At 37.3% G+C, this 20,556-nt stretch overlaps 1 protein-coding gene across 17 annotated transcripts in view; it reads right to left on the bottom strand.

The window, feature by feature from the left end:
* Positions 1-20,556, bottom strand: part of LOC137093882 (KICSTOR complex protein SZT2-like) — a 114,721-nt gene that overhangs the window by 18,794 nt on the left and 75,371 nt on the right. For 14 of the 17 annotated variants that reach the window (XM_067458859.1, XM_067458864.1, XM_067458870.1 and 11 more), the window contains 9 exons: positions 20,360-20,487; positions 17,898-17,945; positions 16,579-16,700; positions 16,126-16,308; positions 7,554-7,818; positions 7,321-7,400; positions 4,620-4,745; positions 3,390-3,592; positions 1,654-1,759 (listed from right to left, as the gene is read on the bottom strand). In XM_067458859.1, coding sequence (XP_067314960.1) covers positions 1,654-1,759; positions 3,390-3,592; positions 4,620-4,745; positions 7,321-7,400; positions 7,554-7,818; positions 16,126-16,308; positions 16,579-16,700; positions 17,898-17,945; positions 20,360-20,487 — 1,261 coding nt within the window. The remainder of the gene's footprint in view (positions 1-1,653; positions 1,760-3,389; positions 3,593-4,619; positions 4,746-7,320; positions 7,401-7,553; positions 7,819-16,125; positions 16,309-16,578; positions 16,701-17,897; positions 17,946-20,359; positions 20,488-20,556) is intronic. The other 3 variants (XM_067458869.1, XM_067458876.1, XM_067458860.1) reach the window with 2 other exon arrangements.

Raw genomic sequence — 20,556 nt, 5'->3', positions numbered from 1 at the left:
AAAGTATCAACTTAAGGGGGCCGAATCATTTTGCACGCCCAATTTTTCTGTTTTTGATTTGTTAAAAAAGTTTGAAATAACCAATAAATTTCATTCCACTTCATGATTGTGCCCCAATTGTTGTTGATTCTTCACAAAAAATTACAGTTTTATATCTTTATGTTTGAAGCCTGAAATGTGGCAAAAGGTCGCAAAGTTCAAGGGGGCCGAATACTTTTGCAAGGCACTGTATGTAGTAATAGTCGTCCCGGAGCTGTGTGTTTTCCAGATGGACTACCAAAGCGTACACCCGCCGGCAGAAATCCTTTCTTGATCTGGTTGCGCACGTGTGTGTTTGTATGTGTGTGTATGTGTGGTTTGCACTTATATCGACCCTTTGTGCAGGCCATGTAATACAGTAATAATATTCCAATCAATCGCGGGTGGATGAGAAATAAATCATTGTGTTTGCTTGATAAAGACGTTTATGAGCCCTGTGATCGAGAGAATCTTTGCAGTTGCCACTTTCAAAATAATCTCTTCCTCATGTGAACTGAACTGACAGGGGCATAGATATGACAGCGGAGCTGAAGCTCATTAAATATGCAAATCTTATCCAATCCTAGCCGTAGGCGTTTACTTCCAAGTCTTCATTGCGGCACGCCCATCAAAAGAGAGAGCCTCAAAACCAGTGTAGAAAATAGCCTATTACTTATGATGTTTTTGAATGTAAAAAACACACAAACATCATTAGTTGACCTTAGACAACAGTATAAAAAATAAAAAAGCCAGTTGATGACACCTTTAAACAAATACAGAATCTACAGGAAGACTTTTGATGTACAAATATTTTCTCATTAAAAACGTATCAATTCCTATTAATTCAATAGAATGCATGAGCTTACTAGGAAATACCAATATGGTCAATCCAGTGGCTTCACTTGTTATGATATCATGAGCAATCCAGTTCTCTAATAAAGATCAGTGTTTTTTATTTAAATCTAGTGTTTCGCACGTTTCTGTGATTTGAGGGGTTTAGAGGTAGTGTTTCGGATAGGCCATAAAAATATCATTAATCTGATAAAAAATCAATGGAAGTCTATGCAATGCCCTCATTAATACATTATTAAGTATTTTTCAAAAGTTTAGAAGAAAAAAAAATGTTTTTGAAAGAAGTTTCTTTTACTCACCAAGGCTGCATTCAATTATAAATACAGTACAAACAGTAATATTGTGAAATATTATTACAATTTAAAATTGTGATCAAAGCTGAATTTTCAGCATCATTACTCCAGTCTTCAGTGTCACATGATCCTTCAGAAATCATTCCTTATATGATGATTTGCTGCTCAAGAATAATTTCTTATAATTATCAATGTTAAAAACTATATTTTTGTAATTTTTGCCTGTATTTGGATAGGATCCAGAACAGGTACCAGGACTGTGTCAATGCAAAACGCCAAGTCAATGCCAAGTGTGTGTGTGTGTGTGTGTGTGTGTGTGTGTGTGTGTGTGTGTGTGTGTGTGTGTGTGTGTGTGTGTGTGTGTGTGTATGTGTGTGTGTGTGTGTGTGTGTGTGAGTGTGTACTGTAACACACAGTTCAAACCTGTGAAGTATATATGTGAATCCAGAAATATTGGAGTGTAACTGAATAGTTGAATGTGGATGAGTACCTTTGGACTGTCTTCACTTTTCTGCTTATTATATGAGAAAGATGAGAAGGACGATCTGCCTTCAGTTGATAAAGAACTCAACATGGCGGCTCGGGCTCGAGCGATGCTGCAGAAAGAAAGAGAGAGTCAGGGCTCGTGACCCCGTCAATAATGTGGCTCTCATGCTCCTGGTCAGACTCAATCATGCGCTCCTGCTGCTTAATACAGTGTGTCAACTATTAGCACATCACACACACTTTACAGAGAACTCTGCAAAGTGCACGTATTGTTGAACATATTGTTGCCAGATGACTCATACCATGTTTGACATCACAGTTTGGATGGACACGTTCTGTGCAAGTTAAGTATTGTAGTGAATAACACTTTCCCCTTTTATACTCATGCTTATCTCAGAAATGGACAGTTCAAAACAACGAAACATAAGGTGCATTCAAGTCCTGTAGGGAAGTTTGTATTTATGAGTTGGGAAGTTATTAATGAGTTGGGTTAGTAATTACAATGTCAGGTGCGTTCAAATCAAATCTGGTCAGAGCAAGATGGCAATGCACATCTTTTCAACATAAAATTCAATGAGTTCTTTAAACTCTACATCAACATGTACATGTGTTTTTTACGTTGCTTTTTTATGTTTTTAATTAAGTTTAAGCTGAAAGTTGCTGTAGGTCCTGTACATTGAATCACAATATATTCTAGTATAATTGTACAATACTGTGGTATTTTGTACATGCAACCTAGATGGTTAATTGTAAATGAACCCTTGTGCTAGGCTGAATGGTCTAGATTGGCCCTTTAAATTGCTTATAAATCTCTCATTATGTTATATTATGGTAACACTTTGGCTTTTAGGGTCCAATTATTAACTAGTTGCTTATTAGAATGCATATTAACATGCATATTACTAGGATATTGGCTGTTTATTAGTACTTATTAGCCTTATTCTGCGTGATCATATTCTACATCTTAATCCTACCCACTAATTTAACAACTACCTTACTAACTATTAATAAGCAGTAATTAGAACTTTATTGAGGCCAAAGTTTTAGTTAATGGTGAAAATTGGACCCTAAACTAAAGTGTGACCAGTATCATCACCAAATATTGGACTCAATCTACTATTTTTCTTTCAATTAGCACAAGTTTTGTATTCTTTTGGGAACTGACTAATCATAAGCCTCACTGATTTGAGCTTATGCATCTCGGTTTTTGATTGAGTTTTTTTTCAATCATGCTTATACACCTCAAAAGGTGTTCAAAAAAAAAGTTCAGATCAATGAGTTGATAAGAAATGTAATCAAATATTTGGCAATAAAAACATAATGAGAGATTTATATGCAATTTTTGAACTCCTATCCATTTTAACTGGGAAAACCATAATTTGGGAACTTGTTATACCCTGTGTGAGGAAAGTCAGTATGTTTTAGTTCAATGTGATAACGTTAACTAGCATTTTCAGGAAAACGAAAATGCTCTCTAGGGTCAAAATGACTAGAGCAAATTAATTTGTACATGCATTAATTTAGCATAAAGAAATTTAGCATATATCTCTATTGTGTCCAACATGATTTCTCACTGACACGCCCCCAACTCAGAAACTCAGGGTGGCTTTGTGGTGGCATGCATGTGCATTCAACTCATAAATGCAATCTTTCTAACATGAATTAAATGCACCATTACAGTCAAACCAAGTGCATTTTGTTTTGGTTCTGAGAGATGGTGTTTTTCTGCGGGACACAGACCTGCGTGCGGGCGACTGCGGTCGGACCTGCACCAGGATGAAGCCCATGCTCTGCAGGTACTGCACATACTGCTGCAGGAACGTGCTGGAGATCTCCTGCAGCCACGGCTCCTCCTTCAGTCGACTCGGAAGCATGTCTGCAGAATCCGTGCTATAGCTGCGATCCCTCCCGGATGCTGTGGAGTCACTGGAACGATGCCGCTTCTGTCACCGGAGAACGAGAGACAATCTCTCAATTCGGGACTCCAGTCATGTCATGACTCATCTATTTATATAACACTTTATAACAATGGATTGCTTTAAAGCAAGCAGCTTTACCGTTGTTAAACATAAAAAACAGCATCAGTGTCATTTTATATTAGAATTACAACTTCAGTTTCTGCTCTAAAGCAGCTCTCCAGTGTGTTCACATACACGTCTGACCTCAAAGGACTGAACAGAAGAAATGAACTGGAGAAGATTTACATGTCAAAGAAGGTGGAGCTTCAGAGCCACAACTATTTTTACATACATTTTTCAGAAAGTTCGCTTTAGCAAGGAATTCGAACTCCCAAAACTAACTCCAAACGATTTTCACCAGTTTGTTTTTTTCTATTTTACTTGAAGTACATCAGGGACTTTAGGCAGGAAGAGAGTGTCTAACTGACATGTAAAGTGACCAAATACAGTAATTTGTGACATTTTGGGTTAGATATATGCCCGATGAAGGTCATGAGACCGAAACGTTGCTAATAAAAGGTTTTTGATTTTTGCATGTATTGATAGTGTGCTGGAATTCCTTTTGTTTTTTTGTTGGGTGTTTATATCTAAAATAGGAAAGAGAAGACATGAAGGATACAGGTGAATTTAGAAAGTTAGCTTGTGCCAACTTTAAAATAAAAATAAAAATCCCACTTGCTTTGACATTTTGTTATCTAATGAGAATAACCTCTATGTCACCTTGATAATGAAGAACTGATCAATGACCAAATAATCATGATAACTCTGGTGCTACGCTGACATCTGTGCTCATTATCATGCCTGACACATGTAATTGCATAGAGGCTGATGTTTTGATGTTTATAAAGCATATGATGTCTCACTGCATTGAAGAGCTGTTTTGGTCATGCTGTAGTCAGGGATTTTAATTTTGAACATAACTAACCCTAAGGCAGGCTCCAAAATGATTGTTTTTATAAATGTGTTCAGAACAGTGTAAACCAGCAGGACGAAAAGGAAGAGAGAGACAGACCTTCATCTGTGGCTGTGGCAACTGTTCCTCTTGAATCTGTTTCCGGAACATGGGGTCGAAGAGCAGCGGAGTGGCGCAGTAATGAACCAGTCGAGAGGACTGCTTCAGTGTGTCCAGATCTGTAACCTGTGCTCAGACACACAGCAAGAGGGTTAGCAGGTTTAAACCTAGCAGGAACAGCTATTGTTTTCATAAAGGTGAAGTGTGTAATAATTTCAATGTATGAATTCATTCCAGAGACAACTATGCGTCACTCGTAGGTTGGTAAGTCTCACACTGTGGTTCTGCGGTGCCTTCAAAACACTGATCTTATAGTTGTTAAGATCATGACTGGTTCAAAACACTGACTCAACCAAAGGTGTGTGTTTGGTAAATTTATGATCAGGTTATACTGTGGATATACACTACCATTTAAAGTTCTGAGGTTGCCATTTCTTGCGGATATAAGTGTTTATAATAGGTTTAAGGTCCTTAAAAAAAATAGATTTATCGATTTTAAACTCAGAATTCACATTGCATCTATCTATTATGAAATTCAAAAACATAAATACCATTTTTTACTTCAGTGGCGTGACAGATTGATCAATCTAACTCAGCTCGAAGACTTCTCCAGTCTTCAGTGTCACTAATCATTCTCATATTAGGATTTGATGCTCAACAAACATTTATGATTATTATCAGTGTTGAAAACAGTTTTGCTGCTCATGGTGCTGATTCATTTTTGCGGAAACCCCCATACCATTCAAACATTTGGGGTAAAATTAGAAAAGAGTACTTTTGTTGATCAGACATAGGCTACATTAAATTGATCACAAGTGATATTTTTAATATTACAAAAGAAAATTATTTATTTAATAAATGCTGTCCATTGAACTTTCTCATCAAAGAATCCTGAAAAATAAAATGTATCATGGTTTCCACAACATTTTTAAGCAGCACAACAGTTTTCAACACAGATAATAATACATTTTTATTATTCAGGTAACGCCGGTTCAAATCCCGCTTGAAGCGGGTCGACTAGGATCGGGGAGACCCAGTAAGCATGTGGTGGATGAAAATACACTTTATTAAAAGTGCGGAGGACATGTCCCCCCATAACCTATGCTCATGCTTGAATTGAACACTAAGCTTGCTTCCTTCCATCTGTCAGACTCACGTGGTAGCCAGGCGTCTCATTCAATGGCGAGCTCAGTTGACGCTGTGTGCTTCAAGATTCTGACGCAAGTGCTAAGATTCCGATTGGCCCAGAGAAATGTAAGTTATAAGAATTATCCAATGATGTTCCGCATGTCTAGTCTACAGAACTGTAGTCCCAATCAACTGTGGGAGCAACTATTAGAAAATGGAAGACATACAACACCACTGATAATCTCCCTCGATCTGGGGCTCCACGCAAGATCTTCCCCCGTGGGGTCAAAATGATCACAAGAACGGTGAGGAAAAGAACCACATGGAGGGACCTAGTGAATGACCTGCAGAGAGCTGGGACCAAATTAACAAAGGCTTCATCAGTAACACACTACGCCGCCAGGGACTCAAATCCTGCAGCACCAGATGTGTCCCCCTGCCCAAACATGTACATGCCAGTACATGTTTGGGCCCGTCTGAAGTTTGCTAGAGAGCATTTGGATGATCCAGAAGAGGACTGGGAGAATGTCATATGGTTAGATAAAACCAAAATATAACTTGACTTAAAAAACTCAACTTGACGTGTTTGGAGGAGAAAGAATGCTGAGTTGCACCATACCTACTGTGAAGAATGGGGGTGGAAACATCACGCTTTAAGGCTGTTTTTCTGCAAAGGGACCAAGACGACTGATTTGTGTAAAGGAAAAAATGAATGGGGCCATGTATCGCAAGATTTTGAGTAAAAACCTCCTTCCATCAGCAAGGGCACTGAAGATGAAACATGGCTGGGTCTTTCAGCATGACAATGATCCCAAATAGGCTGCTCGGGCAACAAAGTAGTGGCTTCGTTAGAAGCATTTCAAGGTCCTGAAGTCTCCAGATCTCAACACCATAGAAATCCTTTGGAGGGAGTTGACAATCTGTGTTGCCCAGAAACAGTCCCAAAACATCCCTGCTCTAGAGGAGATCTGCATGGAGGAATGGGCCAAACTACTAGCAAAAGTGTGTAAAAACCTTGTGGTGACTTACAGAAAACATTTGACCTCTATCATTGCCAACAAAAAGTTGAGATGAACTTCTGTTATTGACCAAATACTTATTTTCCACCATCATTTGCAAATATATTCTTTAAAAATCAGACAATGTGATTTTCTGGATTTTTTTTCGCATTCTGTCTCTCATAGTTGAAGTTTACCCATGATGAAAATTACAGGCCTCTCTCACCTTTTTAAGTGGGATAACTTGCACAATTTCTAACCGAATTGCAAGCTTATGAATCGAAATCGAAGCCCTACTTAGCAGTGTGAAAAAGTCAAAGGAAGTGAGATTACAGTGAATGGCAGACATCTCACACACTACAGAATCCCTTAATGTTCCCACCACATCTCATTAAACATGCACTCATATACGGCTCTGCATACGTGCGCGAGGCAGAGGATTTGCGCGCATTGAAATGAATCTGGGCCTGATGAGCCGCCGAAAAAAATTCATGTTTTGAGAACATGATGGAAAATACAGATCACCCACAATGTGTGCAAATATTAATGTATGCACTGAGTTTGTATGAACTCACAGAGATGGGCATGTTAGATTGAGCTGACCGCTGCTGCCACGTCACAAACAAATTTTCTATCTTCATTTGTCTCTCCAACTCTGGAAAACAAAAGAAACATCTTGAAATAAATCACTAGCTTTCTGTGTCTGAGCTACATTATCCAAATTATGCCACAATCACAAAATACTTAACACTAGGTCTGTAGGGCAGTTTTTGTCTGTTTTGGTGTTTTTTTTCCAGTGAATTTGTACCTCTGCGTTCTGCTGCTTTGACCTCCAGAAGCTGGGCTCCGTGGCGAGCGACTATATCCGCTCCGTCCTGATTGGTCAGCGGCCTCCCTGTGTTCACGTCTCTCAGAGCTTCATCAAAGGGCACGAGCTCTCCAGGGAAGGCCAGAGGAGGAAGAACACGCGCAGAGCTGCCCAACCGACCCTGATCTTTACTCGCGGCCGGAGGAACTGGACTCCTCAACAGAGCATCTGCCTCAATAGTGGAGCTCAGGAAGGGGTTGGGCTCCTGTAAAAAAAAAGAAACAAATTAGTTAAGTAAATAAATAAATAAATTAGAAAATAAAGTACAAACATGTATAAATTAACTGAAGAACAACTCTGAATGAGCTTAAAAAATAGGAAATACTTTATATATATATATATATATATATATATTGTAACACTTTTGTAACACTTTTGTAACACATTTTGTAACACATTTTTTATTGTTCTTGTCCTTTTTTTCTTTTGTTCATACTTTATATATATATATATATATACATACATATATATATATATATATATATATATATATATATATATATATATATATATATATATATATATATATATATATATAAAGTATGAACAAAAGAAAAAAAGGACAAGAACAATAAAAAAAGTGTTACAAAATGTAATTATGGAGCAAAATATTCATAGAATTACGAACGCAAATAAAAATGTACAGTAAGTTAGTACAAACTTCAAAAACGAAAAGGAAAAAATAAAATAAAAAAAGGAATAAATTAAAAACAAAAAAGCAAGTGCAAATGTTAAAAGAAAATGAAAAAACCCCCAAAAGGAAGTATTACAAATGAAAATATGAACAAAGGAAAGACAGAACAAAAGTATGGGAGAAAAAGGTGGATGGATTGATGGTTGGAATTATTAACTTACAATTAATAATGAAATTAAGAAAAAAAAAGTACAAACAAAAGCACGAATGGAAGTATGAATAAAAGTATGGAAAAATTAAAAACCAAAAGAATAGTATGAAAGAAGGAAGGAAAGATGGTAGGAAGGAAGGATTCATTTATGATGAATTTAAAATGTACTTTTAGTTGCAAAATGGATTTGTGAATCTGAGACAGAAAAACAATGGTGTTTTTCCTGCTGCAGGGAGAGCGTGAGACTCTGTTCTCCTCTGCTCATCGCGTTCTCCAGACTTTCTCTTTCATGTCAGTGATTTCAAAGCTCAACTCTCATCACCCTTCAGGAACTCACAGATTCTGATTTTTGATGTTGCTCGCCTTCAAAATTCTCAGGAATGGGCGATGCAAGTTCATCAGCGTTAAACCCACTTATACACAGAGAACGTGGCAGCATGAGGCCTTTCCTTAAGACCACCCAATTAACACGCTCCTGTGCTGCTGATCACCGCCTGAGAGCGGAATGATAAAACACCATCAGAGCCACAGGAAGATATGAACTAATAAAAGTCCTTGCCTCGCTTCTTGTGGGAACTTTTGGGTGAGTTAGTGCTTGGAAGACTAGTTAAAGTCCTCGAGGGCGAGTTGGAGGCTTTTCTAAAAGAAGCTCGACCAGATGCCCCATGATGGCGGATGCTCATGTACCCCACGGGCCAATAAGCTGGACTTAAGTGCCTGAACTCCACCCCCTGGGACTCTGACAGATGATTGACGGTTAGGGCAAATTTTCTGCTATGCTGGATCAGCCTTCTGTTAGCACTCATTAAAAGTGTGGAACCACTGACAAGGAAATAAAAGAGTTCTGTCCTTCACTTTTTTGGAAAATGTAAATGTTCTGTTCATCTGTGCTTCAATAACACGCTAAAGTGTGTGTGTGTGTGGGGGGGGAGTGCAATACTCTTAACTGTTTAACACTGACAGAACTGTCTTTCTGCAAAGCTCTGCCTCTTTGATGACTGTTGCTAACTAAAAGTCAAGTTTCTCTTTATGTGAACAGTGTGATTTACAGTTAAAGTGCTCATAAAAGTGTTCGAAATAATTGGATATTATTCTTGCATGTCCGGGGATGAATTGTGACATTGCAATGTATTTTTATCTGCAGAAATGGGAAGGTTATGCAAAAATATGATTTAGAAACTCATTTGAAAGTGATCACATTAGTGTAAGTGAACAGAAATGTTTCTTATCGTACACTCTGGTACTCTATATTTACTATTATATTGCAATCACCTGAATCAAAACATATGTAGGTGTTCTTACCGATGATCTATGTGCTGATTTGGGGACGAGGGAGACCGATTATTCACAGGAAGACTCATTTAAATATTTGTAAAAGGAAGAATACTATTTGCAACATCTCTGGGTAGTTTGTGGCAATAAGGGTTTACCATATTTGCATAATTTCCATCAAATTTTGTTCCAACACACAGATCCTTTATAGAATCACAAGAGCAAAGCTTGTCTGAGAAAATGGCAACAGTTGCTAAGGTAGGACTGGTCTGCAAAGCAGCAAAGTGTTTAAAGGGTCATGAAACCCCCCTGCTGCATTGGTGTTTTTTCACACCTTCGATTGGAAAAGGCTTCCAAAAAGGGGTCTGGTCGACTGCGAAAAGGTGAAATGGGGATTGCGTGGAAAGAGGGAATGGTTTGCATAAATAGGGGCGTGTCATTAATAATAATAATATTAGGCACATTAAAGACAGCAGCAGAGGTTCTGAGATATGTTCTTGGTTCACACGTTGTTATTTTTTACAACAGAGAGATGAGATGAGGGATGAGTACAGCGAATGAGAGCTCTGAGATCATAAGTGGCATGCAGCACGACGAACAGAGATCGTTCTGAATGTCATTCAGCCCTTCAATTCAGCATTATTCATTGAGAAATGAAAAGAAATGTTATTCTGTATGATTAAATATTTTGCAAACATGTGATAATAAAATTGTACAAATAGGCACACTGTTTGGAAAGATGAACAATGCACAGACGATTATAAAGCTCAAAGTTCAATGCCAAGCGAGATATTTTATTTAACAGAAGTTCCCTTTCAAAGCCTACAGCGAACGGCTGGTTTGGATTACAGCAGGAAGTGCAGGGATGTAATGACGTCACTAGAACCGTTTGTTGACTAACCCTCCGCCCACAACAACACGCAAAATAGGGGGCGTGGTTTTGTGGCTCTCTCACGTGGAGAAGAGCGCATTCAGCGCTTGCATCTCCCCGTTACAGTAGGAGGCGGGACCTTTCCGGGCAAAGTGCGCTAAGCTGCTGTCCAATCACAACACGGGAAGTGCTGGCCCAATCAGAACTCGTTACGTATTTCTGAAGGAGGGACTTCATAGAACAAGGAAATCATCAGGCCGTTTTTAGGACCGAGAAAGCAGCGCTGTACAGATAAGTCAATTGTGTGAAAAATACTGTGTTTTTTTACACGTGAAACATGAACTCATGTTATATTGCACACTGTAAACATAATCAAAGCTTCGAAAACACGCGAAGAACGGGACCTTTAAAAATATTCATTATCCTACAGATCGGTTATTTAGCACTACTGACATAAATTAAGAAATTACTCAAGTTAATTTTACTTTCTCGAACCTTTGTATTCCTGTCCCGTTACCCTGGGTAACCCTGTTACAGCTCGCTCAGCGCAAACACCTCACTTTTCCGCACACTGCTTCCAAAACTTCCCCACCATGTCTCTACAATAATGATGGAAGACAAACCTGACAGAAGTGACTGTCTCATGCATAATAACAAAATTATATATTATGCATACTACAGCGCAGAGATTGGATTGAATGAGCTTTATGTCATGAATATATGTCGAGAATCACTCGAAACGATCAAAGTCAGCATGTTCCCACCAGCCCCATACATGGGTGAAAGTACACGCTGACGTCAGATTTTGTGACATTGCTCTGACTCAGCTTTTCAAACCAGAAGACAGAAATCGCTCTGAAAAATGTAAAAAACAACTATTTTTTACATATGAAAACATTAATGAGTACCTTTAGTGTCTTCAATGATGTGCAGCCTAGAGGAAGAGTTGTTGTATTAGAGCACATTTAGGAGTCTGCTCCATTGTCACATCCATCTTTTCACATGTATTGAAACCCGGTGCATAACACAAATGCAATAGCATGTCATGAAGCAAGATGACAACATACGTTTTAACCGTAATTAAACTAAACTACTGTTCTATCTTCATGTAGCATTTATTCTGTGGCCCTGTGCATCTTACAACAGTTCTCAAACCACTGATTTATAGATTAGCATGACAGAACATGCTAATCAATTACTTGAAGACAGTCAGAAAAGCCCTGTCTTATTCTATGTTGTGAGTTCTTCTTGAGTCTCTCCATCATTGTCCAACTTCAGTATGAACATAAAGGGCTGAACAGTTTCTGTTTCTGATCTTTTCATTGCGTGTCTGCATGAGCTAATGGGAGCTAACATAAGCTATTGAAGCTCCGCCCTCTTCTTGAAAGGGGGCTGGGAGCAACAGCTTATTAGCATCTAAAGGAACGCAAAAACTGCACATTTTTGCTCACCCTCAAAAAATGACAATTTTAATGTGCTATAAAAAATGATCTGTGGAGTATTTTGAGCTACAATTTTACATACACAGACATAAGAGGACTTATTTTACATTGTAAAAAGGGGCATTACAGGAACCCTTTAAATTGATCAAAGGTAACTGTAAAGACATTAAAATATTTCTATTTAAAATAAATGCAGTTCATTTAATTTATTTTGTACTGAATGCAGCTGAAAATGTACCAAAGCTGAAACAAAAAATGTCGCAGATTATTAATATAATCAATAACGACGCACTAAACAAAACAAATCTACTTACAAACCCAGATCAATGGCTAAATCAGCATCACCATCACATTTCTCTTCTTTTTTGCGGTCTCTTTGTCACATAAATATACACAAAGGTCCAAAAAGCAAAGGAAAGATGTGACTGGACTGACATAAAGGCATGAAATGAAGAGTGAACACTGAGGACCTCTGTGGTGTCTCTCCCTCATTCTGTTTCCTTAAGGACAGACACAGACGAATGATGAACAAAGTGATAATACACTGGCCTCAGAAGAGTCTCTCTGTCATCGCAAACTGTCAGACTAAACTCCAGATAGTCTCACTCTCTGGAACCAGCAACAGGCTCGGACGTCAGGAAATAAACAACGTCTGCTGTAAACTTCATATCTTAAAGAACAGCCTTTATTCTCCAGAAGAATCTCGACGGGTTTGTGTTTATCTACTCCCACACACAGACGCAGACAAGTGCAGAGCATCGGTTTAAATAAGCCATTTTCTATACCTGGGTTTTTTTTGTTTTTTGTCCCTGAAGTTAACTCATAGTTAGGGTCAAGTTGTAAACAAAAGTTAAGAATTTAGTGTTTAGTTTTCTAGTTGTGGTCCGATTAACAAGTACAGGAGCTTTTGACTTTTAATCTTTTAATGAGTCATTTAAAAACTCACAAAATTACCAGTCTGAATCATAGGTCTGAATCAAACAATCAAAACAATCTGACTTGTTTCACCTGCAAGTTATCATTTAAGTGATGCAAGTCTTAAAAATTGACATTTACACACTGTATATAATAAAATGGATCATTTTAAGAAGAATATCACAGAACAATTCCCAGTCCAACCATCCATGCGCTCCATCCATCTAATCGGCCATCCATCCATCCATCCATCCATCCATCCATCCATCCGTCCGTCCATCCATCCGTCCGTCCATCCATCCATCCATCCATCCGTCCGTCCATCCATCCATCCATCCATCCATCTGTCCGTCCATCCGTCCATCCATGCGTCCATCCATACGTCCGTCCATCCATCCATCCATCCATCCATCCATCCATCCATCCATCCATCCATCCATCCATCCATCCATCCATCCATCCATCCATCCATCCATCCATCCATCCATCCATCCAACAGCTCTCTATAATGACAACAGTCTGCTTTCCAAAAATACATCATGACATTTGGGAAGAAATCTTGACAAATAGCTGACAACTGAATCAATAACAGTGAATGCTGTGACAGAAGATTTCTGCTCTTTACTGACTAAACGAACAAAGATGTTCTGCTGCATTAACTGTAAACAGCTAAAACACAGCATGATTCAATTCTGTCTATTCAAACTAGCACAACTCTGGGCAGGAATAAACTGTTTTGGCAGCACAGTGATGTCTAATTTCGGCAGGACCAGCAGCCTGGATAATTTCCAGGTGTTTCGTGTTAACAGGTGTGCTAGAGTGATTACCGTCCTGCCCTGCGGCCATGACAGCTGTCCGTCACTGAGTTTGATATGTCAGACCGCCTCGGGGACTGCCAGAAACTGATGAGCTGCTTAAACTAACTCACTAGTGCTATCTGTACTTACTCTGTGCAAAAGCACTGTCCTAAAAGCTTATCCTAACCGATGTCCAGCAATCAGTGACAGCTTACCAGAGAGTGGGTATGTTGAGAATGGCATACTTCTAGTATGTTTGATGAAGGTAGTAAGCAGTGTAAGGAGTATATACACTACTGTTCAAAAGTTAAGTCAATATTCGTTTCTTAAAGCTACACTGTGTAACTTTTTTAGTTTATTCTTAGCTAAAAACACTTAGTTCTTTCAAAAATATATGTGCTCATTAATGTATATTTACTTCTTTCAAGTAATAAAGTATTCTCGTAAGTTTATAATATGCCATTGAAAATACATACGGGTGAGGGGTTCGAATGCTGGTCGCCATGTTGCCCCTCCATCTTTTAAGTACATTAGCCAAAGAGGGACATACCCGTAAATTCAACCTTCGCCTTTTGCGTTTTAACACTCGATGGCACCGTGTCGAATGTGAAGAGGGGGATTGCCATGCTAATCTTGGACTAAATCGGCCACCGTAGGAGTTAAAATGAAATCACAATTGAGAGGAACAGAAACTATTATTCACTGGATGGTCATATACCTTTTCACCGCTAGATGGGGGAAAATATCACACAGTGTAGCTTTTAAAATAAAAATAAAATTCTTTGTTATATTCAGCAAGGATGCATAAAATTGATGATAAAGATGTTTATAATGTTACATTTTCCATTTCAGATAAATATGGCTATTTTAAATCATGATATTAGTTGTGAAATGTAAACATCCCGTTATTGACAGTTGATATTTTTATATTCTTAAAATATGATTAAAAACACAAAATAGCCAAGTTTATTCCCTAGATTAAATAAATGGATGTGGTCTCAAATAAGGGCCGGGGGGAAATGTGTGGATAATCTTCTAAATGACTTTCATGTAATGTGCATTCAAATTCATCGCAATGTACATTAGGGTGGCTCACCGACATCACGCAACCATCATCCTGAGCCACGTGCCCCGTTCTTGCGAGTGAGATAATCTCACACTAATCCTATAGTAGTCTCTTCTATAGTTAACCTAAAAACTTTGCAGGGATTGCTCTGTAAATTTAATTGAGAATATAACTGATGCATTTATTCCATTTTAAATAGGCTACTGTAGTCTATGAGAGTTGCGACGTCTGTGAAAATACCGTGTCAGGCAGGCTACAAAAATATTGATCTTCACCTCTCGTCTTTTTTATGTCTTACTCTGTATTTAACTTAAAATAATATATGTTGTACAATAAAAAAGAAAAGGTTTCAAAATAAACTATGTTGATGAAATATTGTAAAGTGGTCATATGAACTAACCTACACAAAAGACAAAATCATATTTGAATATCTCAGAGAACAGTGTGTGCATCCCATTGGAGGCACAGATGAGTAATTAGTTGGGTTAAAATAACGAAATTATAAGTATAAAAAATTATGCAAAGCGACATAGGCTATTAAAATAAAAAGTGTTTAAAAGTACACAACTCTTCGTAAGTGGAAGGAAGCTTTTTTCCCTCATGTGCAACGATACAGGCTATAGAAAGCGCGGAGCCATTATTTGGGTTAGAAAAATAACGATATTATAGTTTTTTTAAAGAAGAAAATAATATTTATGTAAAGATATTAAATTAAAAAGTGCATAACTCTTAAGTGGAAGTAATTTATTTTCTCTCACGTGCAACCTAATTAGAAAGCAATTAGAGTCGGGTTCTATATTGGTTTAGTAGGCTAAAATAACCTCACGTGCAACCTATATAAAAATTAAGTGCGGAATAAACATTTTACATTTTTCGAACAGTCTCAATGGGGGTTACCGATTAAGCTTCAGTAATTCTGATCGAAATTGCTTTGTTGCCTTTCTGGCTGTTGTTGTAAATGGTGATATCTGCATGTTACTTTAAAAAAAAATCAATGAAATCTGTCCACTGGGACTCACTTTTATTCGCTATTCATTTAAAGCGGTTTATTTAAAGCAAATCTTTTTCAAACAGATGGAATTAGAAATACAGGCCTGCCCCTAATAAAAGCCTGCTTCAAATAAAAGCCGGTTTCCTTCTGCAGTTCAGGTAAATAAAGGACCCGGTTAATTGAGGAACAGAGGAAAGATTGTATGACAACAACATTGCAAATTATTATTCAAAATGTTTGTTTTAAACTCGTTTGTAGTGTGCAGCATGCTATTGTTGCATTGAGAACACAGCCAGTGTGTTTGCATACTGACCTGTTTCAGATCCTCATGTGTAGGTGTATCAGAGAAGCAGTAATGATGGAAAAGACCCATTTTCTGACTCAGGAGGCAGTTGACCACATGTGCGCGGGCGTTTTGCCATTGCACCAGTCTGACCAGACCTTGATTCAGAGAGCCACCCAGATCCACCGACCAGTTATATGTGTACAGAGTCACCTTTACACACAAACACACAGAGATATAACATATAAGACCTCACAAATCCACCTAACCTTCCAAACTAAAAGTCTGTCCAGACTGAAAAGGAAAATGTTTTCTATATTCAGTAGTTGATATGCAGGTATGTGAAGTAGTATTTTCGACAAACTATATTTCACTGTGGGCTGCAAAATTCCTGTAGCTTGTCGCAGCTGATTAAGATAAAAAATATATGCACATTTATGTTCAACATTTATGTCATGGTTGGTTATATTCAATCCAACGGACCTTCTTATTGACAATGTGTATGAACAGGAAGCGCTGCCGTGGAGCCACGCCCCTCAGAGCCTGTCCCGGACTCAGCCAATCACTGTGCTCCAAAGACTCGAACCGCTGCAGTCCCTTATGAGCTTTAATAAAAGACAGAATTATATAAGGTGGTGTTATTTGGGTAAAGAAATTTGAATAGACAAAGAGTAAGAAATAAAGATCCAATCATAATGCAACTTCTGAATCTATTAAGTTTACCTCTGAATAACAATTATGAGTATATTGTAGGGATCATTACATTAAAAAAAGGCTTCATAGCCTTGAGACATGCCATTTATATAATCTATAGTGTGTATGAGGAAAAAGGAAACACAGAACACATTCCCTAGAGAGGGCAAACAAAAAAAAGTGAACAAATCTTTAGGTTTCAATGGTACAGAACAAAAGCAGGGCTAAAATGATCTCACATACATGCATAAATGAGTGAGCCTTCAATTAGGGTCAATTTTGACTACTTTAAATCTTGAAAACGTAAAATATATAAAACATTTATTATATGTCCTGGAGTAAAGATCTGTTCAACTGCAAAGTGGATGGATGGAATCTTAGGTAAAGGGTACCGATTTCTTGACTTTTTTTAAAATTTATTTATGCAAATTCTTTAATTTATAATGATTCAAATAAATAAATATTTAAATATATAAACAGATAGTTTTGGTTTAAAAAAATTATCTAATGCTGAATCAGATATTTCTGAGTTCACAAAATGTTTATAAATTCACTATTGTTATTCACTGGTTTTGCTAATATTTTTCTATATTTGTATTTTATTTATAATGGTTTTTTTTTTTGTGGTGTAAAATGTATTTATTTATTTATATTATTTTTTATTATTATTACATATATAATTGTTTTTGTTGTTATTGTGTGCTTTGCTTTGTTTTGTTTTGTTGTTAATTGTATTTGTAATTGTTTTGTAACTATGTTTTGATTGTACATTAGGACCCCCTCGAAAACGAGATGGTACATCTCAAGGGGTTAATCCTATTAATAAATTTCAATATATATATTGTAGGAAGTATTCTTTGAAAATACATATATACATAAAAAATAATTTATGTGATTTTGTTTATGGTCTTGTGTCCAATTTTTGCCTTTTAAAGTTCTTAAAAATGATGAAAAGAATCTTTCCAGGATAGTCCTAAATGAAGAATCACTCAAATATACAGTCCCTGTTAGAGTGTGTCTGTGGTGTAATGGAGTGATTTGGAGGAAGGGCCGCTGCCACCGTCGCAACAGTGAGGGCCACTAGGGGCCCCATAAGGGGCCAAACTTACGTGTGCACCTATTTAGTACTGGACTGTTCTCTTCATCTGAACTGTCTTCTGTGGGCAAACAGAGATGAGCACAAACAGCTTTGCAAAACGAGACAACTATGTTAATGCTGCACGCACACGCCCTCACACGCACACACACACACGCTTGCACACGCACACACAGATTTGCAAGAGACAACATAAGCAAAATAATCTATGAATCTATGATAACAGAATAGCAAGACAGATAGTAATCATTCATTAAACACTCACAGGCTAAAATAAATGGAAGAGATGAATACACTAAGCAATACTAAACAAAAAAACATTTATTTGCGAGATCAGCAGAACAGAAGATAAAAACACAAAGTGCAGCAATGTAGTAAGAGATTCTAGTAGAGAATGGGATGCATTCAGCTTATGGTGAGAAAGCAGTTAGACTATAAAGAACAAGTGAAGTTAAACATTTCAGAAACTTCAGCTTTGGTTACATGTTTAAATGTTAAAATAGAGTGTGCGGTTAGAAGCCAGATGAACTGTTGACCACAGAATTCAGTAATGACCTTACATTGGTTAGAGCCAGTTACACTTCAGGCTGATCTTAAGTTTCATTATCATGAAGCCTGAATGTCACAGAGAAATATCACTGTCATATTACCCCAAAAGTAAAAAAGAAGATGCTCAAAGAAGATGGAGGCTTTTAAATCTTTTCTCTTTTTACATTGTGACAATATTTCATGACAATTAAGCAAATTACCCCCCGTGCTCAGCTTTCTCATTAATGTAATGCGAAATAATAATTAAATACTATTTGAATTGTAAAGCACAGCAGAAAAGTAGATTTGTAAGATCATTGAAAATCAAATAAATAATTTCAGGGCATATTTGTAGTATTTATTTGTAAATTACAAAATGATTAATTCATTTCTTGTAATACTGCTATTATATACATTTATATTAAACATTATTATTTTTACTTATGTACTTATTTTTGTATTTTTCTGTCACATATGATAATATAGGTTTCTTTTTCTTTGATTTCAATCAATGATTTCTTGATTATTTTTTTTCAATTTTGGGGACAAATATGACCTGATTAGATTTATCTGAATATATAATGCATTACAAAGGTTAATGTTATGCATTATAGTGCATCCCCAAATCATTGATTTGTTCTCATGAATGAGTGCAACCAAAGTTAAATGACATCATTACATCATTCACATTACTTTTTAGCGATTATAATGCATTATTCCAAATGCATTATTCATTATACTGGCACATGCTTGTTAATGTTGTTTTACTATGTATTGTAACTGTGGTTATAATAAGCCTATTCATGATAATAAGACATATTTCAGTGTGCTCTTTGGACAATTTCCTCCATTTCAAGTTCAACCTGTTAAATAATCTCAGAAGAGTGTTAGCAAAAGCCCTGTTTGAACAGGACCAGTTTTTCATGAGGAGGATAGAGAAATGTGTCATTTTAATCCTGTATGAAAACAGCCAAGTCTGAGTTTTTCCTTACACAAATTCCAGGACAAATTACATACAGTTTTCAGTAAACTCAACAGTCCTCTGGGAAATCTAATCCCGCCTGAACGCTTCTCCTCATGTGTTTTATGACCTACCTGAGCTACCGTTTGCACACTAGTATTCGGCATGCTTTTATTTAATTTTAATAAGGATGGTTTGAGACTAATTATATAAATTGTATATCACGGAAACTGTGACAAATTCCCCGTTTTAATATCAGTGTAAGGTAAGAATAAGATGCATATCTAGATTTCTCTGCTCACTTATGTGGGTTTATTATAAACAGCCACTTCTATACTTGTGAAATTTACTTAAAGGTGCAGTGTTTAGTATTTATGACGATATATATTGACAGAAATGCAATATAATAAACATAACTATGATTTTAGTGGTGTATAATGACCATACATAATGAACAGTTATGTTTTTATTACTTTTGAATGAGCCATTTCTATCTACACACACACTGCGGGTCCCCTTACAGTGAGGTCGCCATTTTGCGCTGGCGTGTTTCTACAGTAGCCCTAAATGGACAAACTACTCTACAGAACGCTAGTCATTCTCTACTGTCTCAGACGACATCTTTGTCCTGTGTTGGCCACCGTAGCTTCTCTATGTGCTTCGTAAGGGAGGGGTGAGCGGTGGGCGGTTGCAATTCGCAGCTAGATGCTGCTAAAATGTACACAGTGCACCATTATATGGGTTTTTTATAATAAACTAAAATCATATAAATAAACAATATATTAAAAAGACACCATATGTAATGCACGCAAGCACACACACACTCCCAGAAATAAACATGGAAATGTTAGTTCCGCCCAAATTTGTACATGAAATCAAACACGTTGAGTGATAAGAACTGTAACTCAAACGTTGTTTAGAGAACTAGTCCCATTCAAATAGGGCTTAAGATTACATGATAATTGCTGACTGAACATAGGAGGTACCTTGTTCTGTACTGCAATGCCATTGGCTGAAGTTGCGACCAATGAGAACGAAGCTCCTGGAGGTGGCAGGTGGTTGGCTGATGTGCTGGATGGTTAACAGGGGGACATATATATCTCCCTGAGGACAACTGGCGACACACACACAGGAAACAGCTCATCGGTTTAAGAATAAACTGAATCGACAGGAACATCTGATG

The sequence above is a fragment of the Pseudorasbora parva genome, chromosome 12 (assembly GCF_024679245.1).
Source record: "Pseudorasbora parva isolate DD20220531a chromosome 12, ASM2467924v1, whole genome shotgun sequence".
Taxonomy (NCBI): domain Eukaryota; kingdom Metazoa; phylum Chordata; class Actinopteri; order Cypriniformes; family Gobionidae; genus Pseudorasbora; species Pseudorasbora parva.
Note: the sequence above shows the minus strand (reverse complement) of the source record. Positions and strands in the feature narration are given on the sequence as shown.